Raw genomic sequence first — 22,109 nt, 5'->3', positions numbered from 1 at the left:
ATGTGGGGCTCGATCCCAGAACGCTGGGATCACGCCCTGAGCCGAAGGCAGACGCTTAACGACTGCGCCACCCAGGCGCCCCCAAAAAATAAAAATCTTTTAATAAATAAGTAAGATTTGCTGTAGGAATAGGAACTAGCAAAATTGTCTCAATCACCAGGACAGTTAAGAAAAAACTTATGGTTGTGCACATGAGACCCACATCGAGTAAGACTCAAAAGTGTGAATGCGAGAGGGGAGGAAAATATATACCAGGAAAACAGCACAAAGAAATCGAAGGTCAGCTGCAACCACCAAACAGATTTTCGAGTCAAAAAGCACTATGGGTAATACAGAGTGTCATCACAAATGAAGACGAAATCACCAGGGTGACAAAGAATTCTAAACTTGGGTGTACCCGACAACACGGTCTCTAAAGAAATGAAGCCAAAGTGAGCCGGATGCGAAGAAACTGACACATTCTAGAAGCACCGTGACATTTTAATGTATCTCTCTCAGCAATTCATCAAGCAGACAAAAAACTACAAAGCTATGGACAATCTGATCAAGACTCCTGACAAGCTTGAACTAACGGTATGAAGTGGGACTTGTACCCGATGATGTGAGATACAGGTTTTTTTCAGGCACGTGGAGCATACGTACAGATGTCCCAGGTGTGGCTCTTTGCTACGGTGCCCACGGGCTGTGTGTAGCTAATGAACTCTGGCTAGTCTGAATAGAGCCATGCTGGAAACATAAAATAGCAGATTAGAAGACTTTATATGAAAAAAAAAATGTAAAATAGCTCTTGAGTAGTTTTTTTTTTTTTACCTTGATCACGTGTTGAAATCCTATTTTTGCTATATTGGGTTAAGTGAAATATTAAAATTAATTGCGCCTGTTTGCTTTTACTTTATAAATGTGACTAACAGAAATTTAAGATTACGTCTGTGACTTGCATTATACCGGACAGCTTTGCTTGGGGCCACGAGAACGTCTCAGCAAATTGCAAGGTCATCCTGCCCCACTCCCCCGTTAAGGACACGGGGACCTTAACCAGGAACATGAGTACATGTACTTCTGATTCAGTGAGTGAATTTTCCCATTCGGTTTTATGCTTTAGGAAATTATTAAAATATTTTTTCAAACATCTTGGAACCAGCTAAGGCAGAAGGGGACTCAGTGTGTGTGTGTGTGTGTGTGTGTGTGTGTGGTAGCAATTCTAAAACACTTTTGCTTGGGAGGCCCCAAAACTGTTTTGAAAAATTTTGTATCCTCCACTCACTCATCTTTTTTTTTTTTTTTAAGATTTTATTTATTTATTTGACAGAGCACAGCACGGGGAGCTGCAGGCAGATGGAGAGGGAGAAGCAGCTCCCCGCTGAGCAGGGAGCCCGATGCGATGCGGGGCTCGATCCCAGGACCCTGGGATCATGATCCAAGCTGAAGGCAGATGCTTAACAACTGAGCCACCCAGGCCCCCTGACTCCTTTCCATTTTTTGAGGGAGTAACAGGAACACTTGTGGTCCCACACTTGTAGTCACAGGATTGTACTGTCAATTTTTTTTTTAAATCATAGTTCATAATTAAATTTTCTCCCCCAGGAGCCCAAATGGACAATTACACTGTGTCTTAAGTCATAACCCCTGTATTTGCAATAGGGATTAATTAAGAATTGAGGAATCAGAAGATAATCGCTTGTTGCAGATAATCGCTTTTGTAGCAAAACGTGTCTGTCACATTTCCCGTGGAGTCGGAGGGGTCCTTTTTACTCGGCTCTCCAGGAGACAGACCACACTTTCAATAGCAGACTTTCCTGACCTGTAGGAGGAGGAGGAAGCCTGGAGATGTGGGCCTGGGTGTCCTAACATTGGGCGATGTGTGTCCAACATACTCTCTTTGTTGGTGGCCCCACGGAAACCACCAGATGCAGCCGACTCCTGCATGAAGAATCATGCTCCTGAGCACACATACTGGAAGACTCCTTGCTTCTCCAAGCTCGCCGACCCCCTGCCTAGGAAGGGGAAGTCCAGTCGCCATCGACGCTCTGCTGGCACTTCCAACTGTTTCCAGAGCCGCTGGACCCTGGCCAGTGTGGCAGGACTCAGGCATGGTCTACACTCGCAGCATTCACTGCTGGGAAATAGGGATTAGTATGAGCCCTGCTGTTTTCAGCGAATTCATTCATAAATTGCTACTGGGCCAACTCTACCAGGATGTTTCAAAGACTGGTTTGGGTCCCAAAGGGCAGCACCAAGGCCAGCTGAGGTCCCTGAGACCTACTTGACAACCAGTTGTCTTCTGTGTGTGAACGGGATGCCTTTCCACCCTATGTGGGGGTTTCTCCTCATTTTGATTAATGGAGGGGCGTCTGAGTTCGGAGTGCCACTCAAAAGTCTGCTTGGTATTCTAGGAAACAAGGTTCCTTTGAATGCTGTCTTTCCAGCTAAAAAGCTAAGAGGAATTCTACCAGCAGGTAGTTCTTCCTTATTCCTGCCCTACAACAGAGAATTTGCTGCTAACACTGGATTCTTGTTTCCATGCTCCAAAATTGAAGGATTTTCTGTCCCTGGTCACAGCAAGGCTTGTCCCACATTTGAGATTCAATACTGAGCCTGCTTCTGTAACGAGATAATTTTCTGGTTCATCTAAAAATACGCCTGCTGATTTAGTGACAAGGACACTGGCCTGTATATGACTGTTTAGTACCTTTTGACTCACCCTGCCCACCTCAGGGCCTTTGCACCTGCTGTGCCCTCTGCCCAGCCGCCCAGCCGAGATAGCCTCCCTCTGTTTCTTTACTCTCCATCCATTTCCTCCTCCACTCCCATTGATGTATAGGTTTTTATTGCTCTCTGAAATGACACGTTTTCTTGACTGTCTTCCTTATCAGAATGTGGGTTTCCCAGGGCTAGAGGTTTTTGTTGATTTTGCTTGTGGCAGCTTTGTTGGTTCGCACAATTATCCTGGCACCGAAGTGGGGCTTCGTAACTAGAGCTGAACAGATGCTCAGCCCTCGTGCCGGCTGATGCTGGGGACCCAGGGCTGAGCTGGGCCGAGGCCTGCCTCGCTCCCAGGCTGGTGAGGGAGGGAGATCGGCACACGGATCATTCCTGGTCTGGTGGGCAGAGCAGTGACCACTGAGATATGGGGGACCAGGAGGGCTGAGGCAGAGAGGGGAGGATGTGGCGAGGGCTCCCCGGTGAGGAGAACTTGTGGTGGCTGAGGACAGAGCAGGAGTGTATTGGGTGGCGAATCATTCATTCACTCATTCATCATTCATTTCCTGGGCCCTCCTGTGCTGGGAAACGCCAGGGACCCAGGGATGAGTCAGTCCTGAACCCTGTTCTCTGCAAGCTCCTAGTCCGATGGGGGCAGTTGACAGGACAGTCACAATCCAGGATGATCAGACCGTGGGGGAGGCAGATACAGAGGTCGCACAATCCTCTAGGGGCTGCTTGGTGCTCGTTACAGGGAAGAGAAGGGCATCTAGAATAAACAGGAGTCGGGTAGGTCCCTTTCCTACAGGGTGCTGGAGATATGAGCAGAGCTGGCACAGTCTGGAATAACGTGGAGATGGGTCGCATTGCACACTGCGTGTCCTAGCGCAGTAACCCAGTGAGCTCGATCCCGCTGTAATCCCCGTTACAGACAAGGACATTGAGAGATCGAGTCACTCACCCTGGGAGCAAGTAGCTAGGGTCCACTGTGACCATGGGGTTTAGGGGGGACCGGCTGGAAGAGATGAGGCTGGACATGTGCCCAAGGCAGGTTCTTCATGCAGGTGGCATAGCCTTGAGCGGCCTTGCCATTCTCTCACCCTGGCCCCCCCTCCAGCGTGCAAGGCCAATCAAGGAGGGTTGGGTGCAGGCCCCTGCAACTGAGCCACATGGGGTAAAAGGGAGGGGTTTGCAAAACGGGAAGCATGACCTTCTGTTTCCTTTCCCAGAATGGAACAGCAGAGGGGGCTCCTGTTACTATTTCTGGGGGTACAGCTGCTGCTTATGGGGGCATTCCTCTACCAGAACCACCACCGCCACAGCCTCGCCTCCTTCTTACGCGTCCTGATACAGGACAGGCCAACGGTGGGAGAAGAGTTGCCCTTTTTGGTCTCGGTCTCCTCTGCAGAGACCTCTTCCCAGGACGTGTACGCCAACCTCAGCCAGATCCACCCTGTGGACATTAGTGAGGAGCACCTGCCCAGCTGCCCCCTCATCTCACCCTACATCAGTAAGCTTGTCAGGGCATCCTACACCCCCAACCCTGCCTCAGGCTTTGGGGAGCAAGCCGGACTCCCTGGGGAGGGGGGCTGATCCTGGAAGCAGAAGGCACGGACCTGGTGGCTGGGGGTGATGGACAGCGTGTGCTGCTCATCTGTGGCTGCACCATAATGAACCACGCCAGAACTTAGTGTCTCTAAACGGTCATCAACTTGCAAGTGTGTCCGGGTCGGGAGTTTGGGGAAGGATCCAGCCGGTCAGTCGTCATCCGGGTTTTTCACACAGTTGCAGTGAGATGTGGCTGGAGCTAAAAAGGCTGGGGGTGGAGGCACCCCATTCTCTCCACATAATTTCAGAGTGTCCGCGTAGCCCCTCCAGTGCGCTCGTTGGGCTTCCTCACAGCATGGCGGCCTGAGCGCTTACATGGCAACCGCAAACTTGGGAGCATGTGTTCCCATAAACCAGGCAGAAGCCATCTGGCCTTTCATGATCTAGTCTCAAGCCATGTGGTGTCATTTCTGACATTCTCCACTCGTTGAAACTGTCATAAAAGCCCACCCCATTTTAGGGGGAGGGACGTAGACTTACCTCTCCGTGGGAGGAGCATCAAAGTCACATTGTAAGAAGGGCATGTTGGGTCAGAGATACCGTTGTGGCGTCTTTGGAAAAAATACGGTCTGCCGTGGAGAGGGGGAGGAGCCATAGATGGGGCTGGGCGGGTAGGCAGTGGAGCCCTCAGTGAGAGGATCTGGAAGGAGCAGTCTGAGGTGAAGGGAGAGTGGGGGGCCTGAGGACCACCCCTGTTAAAACAGCAGAAAGTTATTCTCCCACAGTCTGGGAGCCAGAAGTCCAAAATCGGGGTGTTGGCAGGGTTGCTTCCTCCTGGATGCTCTGAGAGAGAAACCGTCCTACGCCTCTTGCCTAGCTTCTGGCAGTAGCTGGCAATCGTTGGCTTTCCTCGGCTTGTAGGCATGTCACTTTAATTTCTGCCCCCACGCCGCCTTCTCTCTGGGTCTTCATATGATCTTATAAGGACACCAGTCATTGCATTTAGGGCCCACCCTCATCCAATCCTTCCACATTTTAACCATCTACCTCCGCGTAGACCCTATTTCCAAATAAGGTCACGTTCTGAAGCGCCGATGGACATGGTTTGGCAGGGGGATGTGATTGAACCCGGTACAGCTGGGGTGGGGGGTTTCTGGGGCAGGTCCCTGACCGTCCCTGGCATCTGCCTCTCTCAGATGGCCCCGTGAAGGTGATGATCCCGGAGAACCTGACGATGGAGCAGGTGGTGGAAAAGAACCCGCTGGTGGAGCTGGGAGGCCAGTACCGGCCACCTGACTGCTGGACACGGCACCACACGGCAGTCGTGGTGCCCTACTATGGGCAGAACCAGCACCTGCGGCACCTGCTCTTCCACCTGCACCCCTTCCTGCAGCGCCAGCAACTGCACTATGCCATCTACGTGGTGAACCAGGTGCAGGCGGAATGGGGAGGGCCAGACGCAAGAAGACAGAGGGGTCTGAGCATGGCCACGGAGTCAGGGCTGAGGTCGCCAGTCTCTGAGCTGACAGCATTTGGGCCAGAGAGCGTCCGGGGGGCTGGATTTATGAGTCAAGACAAACTTGAATTGGGGGGAAATTAGAGCCAGGGCTGTTGGTGGGGTCTAGACTGGCTGAATTTGGGATCGGCTTAAATGGCTGTCTGGAAGACTCGGTCCTGCTGAGTCTGGGGCTCCCTGCGACCAGGGCCGGCCAGGGTGGGCGATGAAGCTAAGTTGCAATTTAAAGCACTGGGTTTGGAGTCCTTTGGAGGCTTCTTTGAATCTCAGTGTTGCCCATTATTACCTGTGTGTTCAGAGTGTGGGACCGATCATCCGTCCATCCATCCGTCCGTCCATCACACTGTCACTCAGTCTAACTATGTATAAACTTGGGGAACTCTTCTGCTGTTTTCTCATTCATGAGACAGGGATGTTAATAACCCCTCCGTCACCGGGTTGTGGGAAGCATGCATGGAGTTAATGACTAAAGCAGTGAGGCCGAGGCCTGGCACGTGGTAGGTACTCAGTAAGCCATGGTGCTCATGATGACGGTGATGATGGTGGTGATGACGGTTTTGATGGTGATGATTAAGACGCTTCTGGTGCCGGGGTGAGGACGGTGATGGTGGGGAGGATGATGCTGACAGCAGTGACGGAGGTGAGGTGATTGTGTTGATGGCATCAGATGAAGATGATGATGATGGTGTTCATGCTGGTGATGAACGTGATGATGGTAACGGTCAAGGTGGCGACGATGAAGGAGAACATGTGATGGAGAAAGAGGAGAGGGAGAGGCAAACCCTGTCATGGTGTCTGGGGGTCAGACCTAGTCTTTGGTAGGAGCAGAAACAGATGTAGGTGGTCCCCGCTCACCCTAACCCCTGCCTCCCTCAGATGGTCTCTTGAAGGGGATGATCCTTGAGAACCTTGGGAATGGCCATGGGCGGAGCTGAGGGGCTGAAGATACCGACTCTGCCTAGGATGGGGGTGGGAATCCAGGAACTTTTCCAGGGGAGGTAACCTTTGAACTGTGCCCTCATGGACAGGTCTGGGTTTTCTGGCTGCAGTGGGAATAGGATCCAGGCAGGAGAATGGCACTTGAAAACAGGAGAGGACAGGCCTGGAAGGTGGGGGAACGCTCACGCCTGCTGGGGAGGGAGCATCGAGCATCTCTGTCCATCGCAGGTGCACAACACCGCCTTCAACCGGGGCAAGCTACGCAACGTGGGGTTCTGGGAGGCCATGCAGGAGGAGGAATGGGACTGTGTCTTCTTCCACGATGTGAACCTCCTCCCAGAGGACGACCGCAACCTCTACATCTGTGACATCTTCCCTGCCCATGTGTCTGTGGCCATTGACAAGTTCAACTACAAGTAGGTGGAGGGAGGGGGCCTCCTGTGGGGGATGGTTGGCCAGGCCCTGTGCTTCCCTGGACCTCGCCCGGCCCATCGTTAGGGTCCAGGCCCTGATCCCTGGGACCTTGGCAGAGAGGGATGATGGGGCCCAGGGAAAAGCCTCGCAGACAGGGAAGAACCTTCCTTTTGGATGCAGGTGTGGGGGGGGCAGGGGGGTGGGGGTCAGTGATAAAGGGTCATGATGGAGTTCAGAGACAGGAATGTATGAAAGGATGAGCTGACTAGGGGGCGGGAGAGGGTTATCCCAGGGGTCTGGGGAGAAGGGGCCATCAAGGGGTCACAAGGTGGGCCTGTGAGATGATTTAGGGGAGACAATATCCCAGGTCAAGTGAGGGCCCATCTCAAGGGGCAAGGAAGGACTACTCCAAGATCAGGGAAGGGGACACCTGAGCGGTCAGGGGAGAGGCTATCACAGGGGTGAGTGGGGAAGGGCAAACCCAGAAATAAAGCTTGGAGATCCTGGCCAGGGCCCCTGTTGCCTGAATTCCTGTTTCCAACCCTCTCTGCCTCTTCAGGCTACCCTACCACGGCTACCTTGGGGGGGTGTTTGCCCTGCGCCCCATTCACTACCTGAGGATAAATGGCTTCCCCAACACATACTGGGGCTGGGATCGTGAGGACCACGACATCGCTGCCAGGTGGGTGGCCCTGCTTGGGCAGCCTGGCACGGGGCTGCAGGTCCCTCCACCGTGTGGGGGACATGGGCCGCCGTGGCCCGAAGGGCTGGGTGTGGCCTAGGGACCCTGTCAGAGGCAGGTATCGGCCTCCCTGCCCTCTCCCCCCATAAGGCTGCAACTGAGTGGGCTGCTTCTCTCCCGACCCCATCTGCTCTTTGGCCGCTACCACATGCTGGAGGGGCAGGAGCCCAGCCCCCCGCAGAGCCCCTGGAGGTAAGCTGGGGTTGAAGGTAGGGTGTCCCATCTTGGGTGGGCCCTAAGCCCTGGGCTCACGTGGCCACCCCTCCCCCCAGCTCTTTCCTTCTGGCCCCGATCCGCCACAAATGGCAGCAGGATGGCATAAACTCGCTGGGCTACAGGCTGCTCTCCAAGGAACGGCAGCCCCTCTACACCAACCTCACCGTGGACATCAACTTCCCAACTTCGCAGCCCTAGGAGGCACCTCCCCCCCCCCCCCCCAGCCATGCCAAGCTGAGGGGCAGCTGGAGGCTGGAACAGAATCCCCAAGACCTGGGCTGTAAGGTAGCTCTCCCAACTGGTTTCTTATTAAAGGAGAGTTTATTTTACCCCCTCCTTCTCTCTGCCAACCTTCATCCCCACCCTTTCATTTCCAGGCATTCAGAGCCCCAAATTCCCTGGTTCTGTCCAAGTGGTTCCAGGAGCTGACCCCCCACCTACTCTTGACTTCTCATGAAAACTTGCAGGGTCCGCACTGCTAGCAGCCTTTAAAAACCCAGGACAGAGTTCAACGCTTGGGTGACCGATGTAGGATCAAGTTCGGGTACCTGGCTCCTGGGCCTGTGCCCCCCAGAGTACGCAGTCCTGCCGCTGTCTTGTAGCAAAGAGTGGCGTGAAAAAAGAGTAAAACCTGTGAGGATGGGTGAATTCGCGTGTGCACCCCACAGACTTCCCTGCAGCCGCTGAGCAGAAGCAGTGCAGCGTGGAAAGAACAAGGGGCACACGCGTGCGGCACGATCCAATGTTTGTAAGACGGAGGACAGAGTTCCTACACAGACAGGATTGTGGACATGGTGATGTGCGTGTGGGTATCGGGCGCTGGTAATCTTCTGTAAAGGGCCGGATGGTACAGATTTTCGGCCTGCAGGCCACTGGAGCACAGGGATGGTCACAGACCCTACGTAAACACAGGAGCACGGCTTTGTCCAATACAACTTTTATTTAAAATTACAGGTGGCCGGCCCTATCTGGCTGATGGCCAGTCTGCCGACTCCCGGTGTAAATGATTAGGAGCCTGTATAAAGATACAAAGAAGTCCACAGTGAAAGGTCAACACTGGTCATTTATGGAGCTGCTCACCAGAGATGGTGGAGGTGGAAAGAAACGGGGGTTGGAGTACGGTAGGGTGGGTAGAGCTGAGTGGGTCATGAAAGAGAAAAGGTGCACTGTGAAGACCAGTGTATGTTATAAGATCACATTTATATATTTACCAAAAAAGTACATTCACGTGTCAAGACGCATGCCTCGGAGATACCGCGGGTTCAGTTTCACGCCACGCGATAAAATAAAAACAAGTCAAATTACTTTTTTGCTTCCCAGCGCATGTGGAAGTTACGTTGGCACTACACGCAGTCTATGAGGCGTGCAACAGCGTTACGCCTAAAAAAAGTGTATCCTTGTTAAAAAAAACACCTAACTGCTAAAAAACACCATCAACTGAACTTTCAGTAAGTCGTGATCACTCATCACAGATCATCACGACCAACAGAATAACGATGAAAAACTTGGAAATACTCCAAGAAAGACCAACATGTGACAGAGACATGACGGGAGCAAAGGCTGTGGGGAAAGTGGCACCGCGACTTGCCCGACACAGGGCCGCCACACACCTGCGAGTTGTAAAAATGCAGTATCTGCAAAGCACGATAAAACGAGGTAGCTTTGCCTGTACATATAAAGAAATTAGTAATTACTGACTGTGCAACCTTGGGATATGTTCAACTGGGAATAAACACAATTACAGTAGATCCTTTTAAAAAGTGTATCATCTCCCCACCCCTCTGCCATGCAGTGAATTCTACAGCAAACATGACAGAACGGAGCGAGCGTTACTGCAGGTGTATATATGCATCTATGTACGTATATGCTGACCTGACCACATAAACACACACACACACACACACACACACACACAGGTGTCTGGTCATTCAGTTTGCTAGTACTTTAAAAATACTGATACTCCGTATTCAACAGTGGTTATCATGAATTTCTCACAAATTTTCCTATGAACGATCTGGGAAAAGTGTCTTGTACTACTTTCTAGAGAACCACGTTTCTCAACGTGTTAGGGTTCCTTCCCCGATGCATTTTATAATCCTTAAGGAGGCTAGCACAAACATGGACATTTACCCTCGTTATTTTCTGAGTCACTTCTTTCACGTCAAATAATGTGTAACTATGCAACACGCAGTCCATTCCTGGGGGTTTTCAGAATCGTGGATTCTATGACCTACAACCGAAGCTGACGCCTGGGAGATTTTTTTCTTCTTTGAGAAATTCAGAGTTTGTTTCATTTATGCACATGCTGATGCACACGAGGAACTGATTTCTAAGTAAAGCCTTTCACTACGTAACTGCCTTAGTAAGACCTGTCTCTAGTATGAGTTGTCTGGTGTTTATTAAAATTGGATCTGTTGTTGAAGGCCTTCCCACACTGAGAACACGCGTAGGGCATCTCGCCCGTGTGAACCCGCTGATGCACCTGGAGCTGTGGCTTCCTGCTGAAGGATTTCCCACAGTCACAGCACTCATAGGGCTTCTCTCCAACATGAGTTCTCTGATGTGCCATCAACTGTGATTTCTGGAGAAAGGCGTTCCCACACTTGTAACAGGCAAAGGTTTTCTCTCTCGTGTGCGTCATCTGATGCTTGTGGAAATTGGACCTGCCATTGAAAGCCTTCCCACATTCGGTGCACACGTAGGGTTTCTCTCCCGTGTGAATCCGCTGGTGCTCCTTGAACTGTGACTTGGAAGTGAAGGCTTTCCCACAGTCGCTGCACTTGTAAGGCTTCTCCCCAGTGTGAGTTCTCTGATGCATGCTGAGTATGGACTTCTGGTTGAAGGCTTTCCCACAGTCGCTGCATACATGTTGTCTTTCTCCGGTGTGAATTTTCTGGTGGATATTGAGGTGTGACTTTTGCGTGAAGGCTTTTCCACAGTCACTGCATTCGTAAGGCTTCTCCCCAGTATGAATTCGGTGATGTATATCGAGCTGTGACTTGGAAATGAAGGCCTTCCCACAGCTGTGGCACGGGTAAGGCTTCTCTCCGGTGTGGCCTCTCTGATGAACGGTCAGATGCGCCTTCTGCACGAAGGCCTGCCCGCACTCAATGCACACATAGGACTTCTCCCCCGAGTGGATTCTCTGGTGCAAGCTGAGCGTGGACTTCTGGGTGAAGGCCTTCCCACATTCAGTGCACGCATACTGGCGCTCACCCGTGTGAATCTTCTGATGTATGGTGAGAGTTGAATTCTGGGAGAAGCCTTTCCCACATTCACTGCATTCGTAGAGTTTCCCACTAGTGTGAGTTCTCTGATGTCTGAAGAGAGATAACATCTGGAAAAAGGCTTTCCCACATTCGTGGCATTTATGGGGCTTCTTTCTCGTGTGAGTTTTCTGGTGTGTGATCAGTTCTGATCTCTGAATGAAGACCTTCCCACACTCCTTACAGATGTAAGGAACGTTACCTGTGTGATCTCTCAGATACACACCGAGCTTTGGTTGCGGGGTGAAGCCCTTTGCACACCTGCTACATTCCTGGAGGTTTTCTACACTATGAAATCTCTGTTGCTCGAGGGGTGACTTCTGAGGGAAGCCCCTCCCACATTCAGCACATTTGTTGGGTTTCTCCTGATTACAAACTGGATGCTGTGCACGTGACTGTTTATGGCTGCGGACTTTCGTATGTTGATTCCCTTCGCAGAAGTTCTCTCCCGGCTGAATTATCTTGCAGTCCACATGGGAAGAGCCATGGGTGAGCAGCTGGCCAGAGCCAGCAAGCTCATCGAGGTGCTCTGTGCTACCGCTTTGATTTTGACGATTTACTTCTAGGTTAGGCTTCAAACTCTTTGCAAATGAGCAACGTTTATGAGGTCTTTTTGGTGAAGAAACAAGGTGGGGCCTCACATGAACGATTTTTCCAGGGTCCTTCCGTTCAGAGTCTCTCTCTGTATCCAGGGTTCTCCTGGTGAGGAAGGCCCCACGCTGCGCAGGTTCCTGCTGCTTCTGCTGAGCCCTCGCTGTACGGCTGGCATGTTCCCACAGGCCTTCTGAAATGGAACACCACGGACCACCTCTTGTGACTTCACTTTCCTTATCATTGTGACATGAAGCTTTTTCAAACATTTTCTGTTGGGAGGTTTTAAGTCCGAACACCCCTTCTGGAAGGAGAAAAAGAAGATGAAAGAGACTCAAGTTAGCAGAGGAGGGAGGAGAAACCACAGGAGCGGCCCGAGGCTGAACACAAATTGCTGAGTCATGATAATAATGACGGTGGTGATGACGGCGATGAGCAGTGGGGAGGAGACAGTTATGTGTCACCTGTCTGCATCCAGCACGGAGCAGCTGCCAAACCCCGTTCTACATCGTGTGCACGGCCACTCTTACATCCTCACAATCCTGCATGAGGCACCTGCGTCTTCTCTCCCTGTCTCACACATGAGCAGGCGGCGGCACAGAATCTCTAAGTAACTGACCAAAATCACCTGGCGGAGCTCTGGGGAAAATGAGATTAGAGTTTCTAATTCTAAGCTGGCGTCACTTATGCAGGCAGGTGGTCTAGGTATCTGGAGATACACACACACACCGACGATGACAGAAAATACAGACAAGGGGGTGACAGGGCAACATCTGGGAACAGCCAAGGCTTGAAGGAGGGACTCAGAGGACAGCTCTTCATTAGCTTTCAGATCTAAATTGTCACTAACCTCCCAGTTTCCTCTCACTCGTTAGAAACAACACCAAATCCATCTGCCCTACAAATCCTCTGCAGAAGTAAGAAAGCTCCAACCCTGACATGGCCAAGCAGTGAAATACCTTTGCCCAAACTCAACTCTCTAGGAAGCTGAAATCTGTTTGCTTGAACCTATAAACTTATAACCCAAGAAAAGTATGTTGGAAGAGTGGACAAGGGGCGCCTGGGGGGCTCAGTCGGTTGAGCATCTGCCTTGGGCTCAGGTCATGATCTCAGGGTCCTGGGATCGAGCCCCACATCAGGCTCCCTGCTCGGTGGGGAGTCTGCTCCTCCCTCTGCCTCTGCCTGTCAGTCTGCCTAGTTGTGCTCTCTGTCAAATAAATAAATAAAATCTTAAAAAAAAAAAAAAAGAGTGGAGAAGCAAACTGACCCCTGAAATCTGTGTCACCCTCTCCCATAGAAGTTAACTGTGGCCAGGTACGTGGCTGCCAAGCTACGTAACAGCTCCCAGCGCTCTTGCAACGAGGTGGGACGGCGAGACTGTTTCTACTGATAGAATATGCATACAACCTGACACACCACCTCTGGCCTGGGTGGAAGACCACAAGCTTCTCGATACCCCCCACCCCTTTTCCGCCCAGTAGAACCTGCCTCTGGATGCCGTGCACATGCAGTCACACAGATCGGCAGCGTCATAAAGCACAGTGCAACAGCAGCAAGGGAAAAACTTAGACACTTGAAGAATACAAGAAGTGAGGCCTCCTGATGACCCCCTTTTTTTATTTTAACTTTTTAAAAAAATTTCTACAGGAGAGAAATAATTCTAGAAAATTATCACACTGAACCTTGGTCTCTCTGTATAACTTTCAGCCTTACGCTACCTAATATACCATTTTTTTCCACCAAGAATGGGAGTCATTGATCATCAAATTGACTAGTATAGAACAGATGCTAAAAAGAAAAAAAAGGGGGGGGGCACCTGGCTGGCTTAGTCGGTCAAGCGCACGACTCTTGATCTTGGGGTTGTGAGTTTGAGCCCCATGTTTGATGCAGAGATTACTTAAAACCTTAAAAAAATGTATGGTAAAAAACATGTAATATAAAATTTACCATCTCAACCATCTTTTTAAAATCTTAAGGAGGCTCACGCCCAGATATTTACAGTTTTCTTAGATAGTATACGTTATCTACATTTATGTGTATCATACATACGTCTCTGTAGCAGACATGGAAGTAAACAGAAACCCAAGGGAACAGGGGCGCCTGGGTGGCACAGCGGTTGAGCGTCTGCCTTCGGCTCAGGGCGTGATCCCGGCATTATGGGATCGAGCCCCACATCAGGCTCCTCTGCTATGAGCCTGCTTCTTCCTCTCCCATTCCCCCTGCTTGTGTTCCCTCTCTCGCTGGCTGTCTCTATCTCTGTCGAATAAATAAATAAAATCTTAAAAAAAAAAAAAAAGAAAGAAACCCAAGGGAACAGAGCGTGAGCAATGGAACTCTTCAGCTACACTTAAAATTAGAAATATGTGGCCACAATGCTAATGTCACTGAAAAGACTTTGTTAATCCTACATAAGTAATAACTGTACTCTTCCGTAATCCCAGGAAAAAAACAAAATATCAGTAAAATCTGTCAATGGCATCTTGACTGACTTCATCAGCGACTGGAATCCACAAAACCCACGAGGAACAAAAACACAAGCAGGGGGAAACCGGAGCTAATTTAGGGGAGACGACTGGCATGAAGACAAAGAGTACCTAAACTGCACATTCAAAAGAAAAAATGGTTGGATTTCTAAGTAAGACTGAGGTGGAAGAGCCAAGACACACAAGGGACTCAGAAAATGTATAAGGCAAGAAGCATGTTTGATTTGTGTAAGGATTCCAATTTCCGAGGAAGTGAGGAAAAACAGAGCAAGCAAGTCATCCCACAGGAAGTGACCGCCATGTAGATGAATAAGGTCAGAAAATGGTTTAGGCACAGGTACTGGAGGGGGCTGATTCAGGGAGCACCAAAAAATTGAGGCCTGGGTGTTCCAAACAGAAGGACCCTTGAAGGTAATTCCTATATGAAGGGATGATCAGAGGGAAGCACGGGGGCCCTGAACTGCAGGTGCCACAGTTAGGGGAAAAGAAGAAGGAAGATCGAGCACAGAAAAGAAAAACCAATGAATTCAGGGGACAAATAAAAAGGCAAAAGGCCTTAAGGACAAACTCCACAGACACAACAAGATGACAAAAGCAAGGTACAGATGGAAAACCCAATCAGATGACAGATATGAGGAGATGCTCTAACTAGTTATTAGAAAAATGAAATTAGGGGCGCCTGGGTGGCACAGCGGTTAAGCGTCTGCCTTCGGCTCAGGGCGTGATCCCCGCGTTGTGGGATCGAGCCCCACATCAGGCTCTTCTGCTATGAGCCTGCTTCTTCCTCTCCCACTCCCCCTGCTTGTGTTCCCTCTCTTGCTGGCTGTCTCTATCTCTGTCGAATAAATAAAAATAAAATCTTTAAAAAAACAAAAAAAGAAAAATGAAATTAAGAAACAGCCCTATCACCTATCACGTGGGTCATGAGAAATCCGACAAACGCCGTGCGGGCGAGCAAGATGCACACATGTGGGTCCCTGTGCGTTCTCCCACGTGAGCGCAGATTACGCAGCTCATGAGAAGAGCAGAACGATTTCCTTAGTCACATTAACTACACTTCTATCCAGGGGGCAGGGAATCCCACTCAAGAGTGTTCACCTCTGAGAAATTCTTACACCTTCCCCTCAAGGGCACTTACAAGGTAATGTATCACAGAGTTAGTCAGAAACTGGGAGTGGGAGGCGACCTACAGCCCTCCACTGGGGTCGGATGGCGTGGCAGGCTGAATAAGGGCCCCCTTCGAAGATATGCACGTCGGCCAGCTAACAGTCACTCACCTCCCTGCCTCTGATGTGGGAGCTGAGCCTCTCTTAGCCATAACTTCTCTCTTTTTTCCATCCTGGAAATGATCTCTGGGTTGGGAATGTGATACCCTGTTAATGAGGAAGAATACTGGATTTGGATGTGGTCTGGGGCTTGAGAGACCACTCAGCGAAGCTTTGCATTGGCTCATCAGCAAAGTCAACATCTTTCACTAGGAGCAAAGTAATATTCACAGGTGTCCTAAAGGAATGCGCAATCAGGACAATCAAAGGCGAACAGATCACATACTTCGGCCGCCCTAGTGCGTTCCACAACAAGGAGGGCAATCTCAACGAGGTCCATCCGAGACTGCCGGGTCAGGTGTGCTCACCCAGGGACAGGAGGTGGCTGTAGACCTCCCCCATCACGTCCTGGTACAGGCGTCTCTGGGCAGGGTCCAGCTGCTGCCACTCTTCCCTGCTGAAGTCCATGGTCACGTCCTCAAATGACAACGATCCCTGTAACACCACGCCCCATGTGAATTACTCATTACCGGTGAATAGAGAAGTTACCCACGGCTTGTTTTTAATGATTTTTCACCACGATCTATATGGCTTCCCACTAACTCACCCGTTTCATATTGTGTTTTGGGGGGTTAAAAATTTTCTAAAATATCCTGCCATCTACGACATACTTGTGATATTGGGCTGGTCTTCGTTCTAGTTTTCGGGCACAGAGCGCCTAAAACCCTTGAAATTTCCTAAGTGCAGAGAGTGATAAAGGTGTCTTTTGTTATGTTAATGCCGTATGTTTGGGAAAGGGGGGCTGGTTGCCAGGGGAACCAACCACGACGTGATGAGAGGACTGAACTTTCAGCCCCACCCCCTGACCCAGGGAGGGGAGAGGGGCTGGAGGTGGAACCAATCACACCAATGATTTCATCACTGAAATCTGGGTTATGTGTTATGAAGCCTTCATAAACACCCAAAAGGGCAGGGTTTGGGGAGTTCCCAGGCTGCTGAACCACATCACTTCAGGCCTCAAACTGTATGGGGATGGAAGCTCCTTTGGAATCTCATCCTATGTATCTCTTCATCTGGCTGTTGGGTTTTTGTGGGGTTTTTTGGAGATTTTATTTATTTATTTGAGAGGGAGACAGAGCACAAGCAGGGGGAGAGGGAAAAGCACGCTCCCCACCGAGCAGGGAGCCCTACATGGGGCTCGATGCCAGGACCCTGGGATCACGACCTGAGCAGAAGGCAGACGCTTAACTGACCGAGCCCCACAGGCGCCCCCTGGCTGTTCTTACCCTTTAATCTCCTTTGTAGGAAACCAGTAACCTAGTGAGGAAATGGGTTTCCGGAGTTCTGTCAGCTACTCTTGAAAATTAAACAAACCCAAGGAGGGGGTTATGGGAACCTCTGAAGGCCAGTGGGTCAGAAGCCCTGGTGACAAACCGGAGTTGCCCCACTACTGCAGGCGCCAGTCACAGGCCCAGGCCTGTCACCTGTACCTCTGACAGGGTGGCTTCACTTAGAAGTTCCTGCGACCCCCTTCTTGGGCTCAATTAATATACCAGAGCAGCTCAAAGAATTAAGGAAACCGATTTACTCAGCAGGGTCACTGGTTTATTATAAAAAGATAGTAAAAGATACGAATCAAGAGCCAGATGAAGAGGTGCACGGGGCCAGGCGTGCGGAAGCTTCCATGCCCCCTCCAGGTGAACCACTCTCCGGGCACCTCCACGTGCTCACCAGCTGGGAAGCTCCCCAAACCCACTGGATGCTTACGGGGGCCTTATTACATAGTCATGACTGAGTAGATCACTAGCCTTTGGTAACTGATTCCACCCCAGCCCCTCTCCCATCTCTGGGCGGTGAAGAGGTGGGGCTGAAAGACCCAACCCTCTAATCACAGGCTCGGTTCCCTTGACAACCACCACCCTAAGGGAATTTCCAAAATCCACCTCATTTACATAACCCAGTTGTGGTGGAAAGGGGCTTGTTATGAATAACAAGACACACACTTCACCTTTGTGGCTCTGAAGCTTTTTTTTTTTTTCCCCAGGAACTGAAGACAAGACTAAATATTGTTGACAAGAGATGCTCCTACTGCTTACTGCTCAGGAAATTCCAAGCATGTGGGAGCTGTGCGCCAAGAACCCTGGATGATGACCAAATAGACAGGCTTCTCATAAATCTCAGTATCAGAGCTGTGTAAGGGTGTCATTAAAAGACTGGGAAGTAAATACCCAAATATTTAGTTAATAGGGTAAAAATTCATTGCCTCTGAGGGGAAAGACAATGTTGACAGCTGTTTTGTTTTTTTTAAGCTGGAACACGTGGTCTTAACGGAGAACAGTGAACCAGGTTACACCCTCTTGCTATAGCGAGTTCATGGTGTCAGACTATTTCGATCATCTGCCACAGAGCGCTGCTTGCAAAGACAGCTGTTTTTATTTACAAGCTGACTGAAAATCTGAATTAGCAAAAGGAGTATCTACTGAAATGGCAAAAGGAAAGCCAGGGCAAGCAGACAAAATTATTTTCACCATATAAAAGGGAATGAGCTAATATGAAGTAACCTGTATCGTATCGTAACACCCACTTGAACACGCTTTCAATCACACTCTTAACAATTCAACCCACATCAACGCAAAATGAAAGGCATTTTCCTACAGTGTAATTTTCTGTCACTCTTAAGGGGCTTGTGTCTCCCCTCCAAGCTCCTCCCACCCCCAAAATTCTTATGTTGAAGTCCTAACCGCCAGTACCTCAAAATGTGCCTGTATTTGGAGACACGGTCTTTAAAGAGGTAACTAAGTTAAAATGAGGTCAGTAGAATAGGCCCCAATCCAATGTGACCAGGGGTCCTTATAAGAAAAGGAAATTAAGACACCAACCCCACAGAAGGAAGATTATATGAGGACACAGTCAGAAGAGGTCCATCTACAAGCCAAGGAGAGACCGCAGAAGGAACAATCCCGCCGACACCTTGATCTTGGATTTCTAGCCTCTGGAATTATGAGAAAATAAACTTCTGCGTAAGCCACCCGATTTGGGTGTTTAACATTTTCATTTTAAGAATGACTTTTAAATATCTGAGGCAGTACCTTTTAATTTTTAAATGATTTTTACTTAGCATTTACTCTAATAGTTTTAATGTTCCTTTCTTTCAATGTTTTCTATTATCGAATGTTTCTGTCAGGTGGAGATGACTGTAAACATTACTGAAATATATAATCTTACAATGTATTGGTTCACAATGGTAATAAACCATGCATTTATTATACTTATTAAAAAACAGAATATCTCTCTGGGACTTTGATTATAAACCTATCACAAGTCAACAATGTACTGTTTATTATTATGGTCACTTATTATGGTTTTAAAACACAGTGTCTTTAAATACACAGACAAGGGGCGCCTGGGTGGCTCAGTTGGTTAAAGGTCTGACTTCAGCTCAGGTCATGATCTCAGGGTCCTGGGATTAAGCCGTGAGTTAGGCTCCGCCTTCACAGTGGGGAGTCCCTCACGCTTGTCCCTCTCCCTCTGCCTCTCCACCAGCTGGTGCCTGCACTCTCTTGCTCTCTCTCCCTCTCAAATACATAAACAAAAAAGATCTGTAATAAATAAATAAATACACAGACTAACTTGGAATTTCATGAAATCTTGAGTATACCTAAGAATCTTCCTTTCTCTTTCCCCAAAATCAAGTACTGTATCTGTGGGCAATTTGGAAACACTATTCTCTGGCATTTTTATTCATCTTTTAAAGTAGGAAAAACCACATATGTCCTTAAAACACAGTTTTTGCTCTAGTATCCTATGATTCTATAAACCATGAAGACAGAGGGGATATGAGCCAACCCCCACCAAGCGGGTAAGAAGTCAGACAGGGACCAGCTGAGAATATGCAAAGACCCAGTGGTGGACAAAGGATCCTCTGAGCTGAGCAGGAAGGAGTTAGCATTTCCCCGACAGTGGCTGGGGCTACTTTTTCTTCTTCCTCTGCTCCAGGACGAGCCCTCTACAATATACCCTCCTCCATCAGCCTGTAGAGTTTCCTCTATTACACAGAAGGCCTGTGAACGAGGAGACATCAGTCCCCGTGGTCCACCCTCAGCAGGCGGATGCACATGGTCTCAGCAACACGGAGTCCACAATCTGCTGCTTCCTGTGTCTGCCCTCGAGTTCTGGAGAACCGTCCCTGGGGTTGTTCCTGCTTACCTCACATGGTCCATCCTGCTCCTGCGGACCCAGGACCTGGGACCTTTGGGGCAAATTCTCATCAGCAGGCATGTCTCCCCTGGGCTTCACTTCTCGGTTTCTCCTGCTGACAATTCCACTTTTCCCAGGACCTTGAAGCTGGATGGGCATATGGAGGTTTCGATCAGAGCTGCTGGGGAGCACCTGGCTGGGCTGAGAACAGAGACCCGCAGCCTCAATGATGTGGTCTGACCCACGGGCTCTGCAAAGCCACCAGGAAGTCCTGGAAAGGCGATGCTCACATGGTCACTCCTCTAACATTTGCTCCACACAAATATTTTTGAGGGTCCTTAGGGGAAGGCCACTGCGCTGGACACTATGGAATAAAAATTCGGAAGAACCCAACCAGTTATTAAACAGGGTAAAATAAAAGACGAAAAGTTCAGGGGCGCCTGGGTGGCTCAGTCAAGTGGCCAATTCTTGATTTCGGCTCAGGTCATGATCTCCGGGTCCTGGGATCGAGCCCACATCAGGCTCTGCTTTCAGCGGGGAGTCTGCTTTGGGATTCTCTCTCCCTCAGGCCCTCCCTGCACTCGTGTTCTCTCTCTAAAATAAACAAATCTTAAAAAAACAAAACACAAAGAGTTTGGACTACATGAAGGTTTAATTGTAGCTCTGCCCCTTTTAGCCTTGAGGATATGAAGATATTACTTTAACTGTAGTTTCCAAAATGAGGCAAGTTTTTTATCGCAGGCATCGGGGGAAATAACATGTGATGAATCTTATTAAGCCTTCAACAGCTGCCTGGCATGCGGTAAAGACCCTGTTTAGTTTTCATTAACCCTGTCCACTAAACATTACAATCATTATTATGCCCATTTTGCGGATAAGGAAACTGAAGCTGTTACACGCTTTGCCTAATGGTCAGTCAGTCCGCAGAGGGAAGAAAAAGGAGTCAGTCCTTCCTCTGCCTCGTTCCAAACTGCACACAGTTCCCTACCTGGTCAGCTTCCATAAACACCATTTCCATTTCCTGTTGCCTTCAGAGAGCTGAGGCTCTGAAGTGGCCATGCTGATATGTCCGTGCAAGCTTCTGGACGTTTCAGTGCCCATCCTAGACAGCCCAGACTTTTCTCATTTTTTTTCTTTTTTAAATATTTATTTTTATCTCTACACCCAAGGTGGGGCTCGAACTTACAACCCCCAGATCACGCGCTCAACCGACTGAGCAGCCAGGCGCCCCATAACAAAGCTAAAACTTGAATTTCCTGTCCTCAACCCCCACCTTCACCTGGAAACCTGCACACACGCACCAGGACCCCGGTTCGCTTGCCACGTCTGGACTCTACGGAATGAGTTGCCTCCCAACCCCACACCCAAATGCAGTCATCCACAGCACTGACCTGCAGATCCCCCAAGGACAGGACCACAGGACAGCCGGAGGTCAAGAAATGCCTCCCTGTCATCGACACAGACAGGCTAGGCTGGCTGCCAATAAATGTTTCCCAGGGAGTGATTGCCACAGGACCCCGAATAATCCCCAACATGGGGTTCCAATTACTGCACCCCAATAGGAAATCGTCATCCATGTGTTCAACTGCCAATTACTGACCCTTACCATGTCCACAGGGAGCTAAGGAGGTGCCTCAAAAACCCCCATAACCGACCACCCAGACCTGCAGTCCGTCGGCTCCCATATAGCTACCGTTAGCACCCCACGCTGATTTCTGTAGGTCCCCAAACACTGCTCCCCGATGTTACGAGAGGACCCTCAAAGTCCTCCAATCCCTGAAGCTCCTGCTCCCAGTCACTGCCTCCAGAGTCACTCCCCGAACGTCCCCAGCACCAGCTACTAAGGTCCGCTCCAGAAGCATGTTCGCCGCCCTCAAGTGAGCAAGTTTCAAGGACCAACAATACAAATTTTGATATTAAACACACTTGGAATTTCAATTCCCAGAATACTTAACACACATACAGGAAATACGCAAAGCCTGACAATAACCGAGCCAATCACCTATCTCGGCTTAGAAAACGCCACTCATCCCACAGCCCCCCCTTCACTGAGGACCCCCTCACTCCGCAGACCCTCGTCATTCGTCCCCCGAGCCCCTCACACTCACCCCAAGCCGAGTGCCCCTCACAGACCCCACAGGATCTCTACTGCTAATGTCCCAAAACACCTCAGTGTTCCACACGGGCGACAGACAGGTCACAACCAGTTAGCAACCTAAGCGAAATGGCCGC

The 22,109-nt window shown here is 49.8% G+C and overlaps 2 protein-coding genes across 4 annotated transcripts in view; one reads left to right on the top strand and one right to left on the bottom strand.

Annotated features, from left to right (window-relative positions):
• LOC123777989 (beta-1,4-galactosyltransferase 3-like) overlaps nt 1–13,179 on the top strand; it is an 18,516-nt gene extending 5,337 nt beyond the window's left edge. Inside the window, exons 1-7 of one of the 3 annotated variants that reach the window (XR_015728182.1) lie at nt 3,931–4,210; nt 5,445–5,680; nt 6,932–7,119; nt 7,677–7,799; nt 7,950–8,051; nt 8,132–8,360; nt 8,453–13,179. Coding sequence is in view for 2 of the 3 variants with exons in the window: in XM_087871218.1 (XP_087727344.1) it covers nt 3,931–4,210; nt 5,445–5,680; nt 6,932–7,119; nt 7,677–7,799; nt 7,950–8,051; nt 8,132–8,273 (1,071 nt within the window). In the remaining variant the exon portion in view is untranslated. The other 2 variants (XM_087871218.1, XM_045775113.2) reach the window with 2 other exon arrangements.
• Nucleotides 8,997–21,928, bottom strand: ZNF175 (zinc finger protein 175). Its single transcript, XM_045775102.2, has 5 exons — nt 20,866–21,928; nt 19,887–20,078; nt 16,049–16,175; nt 15,693–15,788; nt 8,997–12,236 (listed from the first exon to the last, which is right to left on the bottom strand). The coding sequence occupies exons 1-5, from the start codon at nt 20,893–20,895 to the stop codon at nt 10,435–10,437; spliced, it is 2,247 nt and encodes a 748-aa protein (XP_045631058.2). The 5' UTR covers nt 20,896–21,928; the 3' UTR covers nt 8,997–10,434.
• Between the last annotated feature and the right edge of the window lie 181 nt (nt 21,929–22,109).

Source organism: Ursus americanus, chromosome 21, assembly GCF_024610735.1.
Source record: "Ursus americanus isolate L20-20 chromosome 21, mUrsAme1.1.p, whole genome shotgun sequence".
Lineage (NCBI taxonomy): Eukaryota > Metazoa > Chordata > Mammalia > Carnivora > Ursidae > Ursus > Ursus americanus.
The sequence above is the reverse complement of the archived record's forward strand: the minus strand, read 5'-3'. Positions and strand labels throughout refer to the sequence as shown.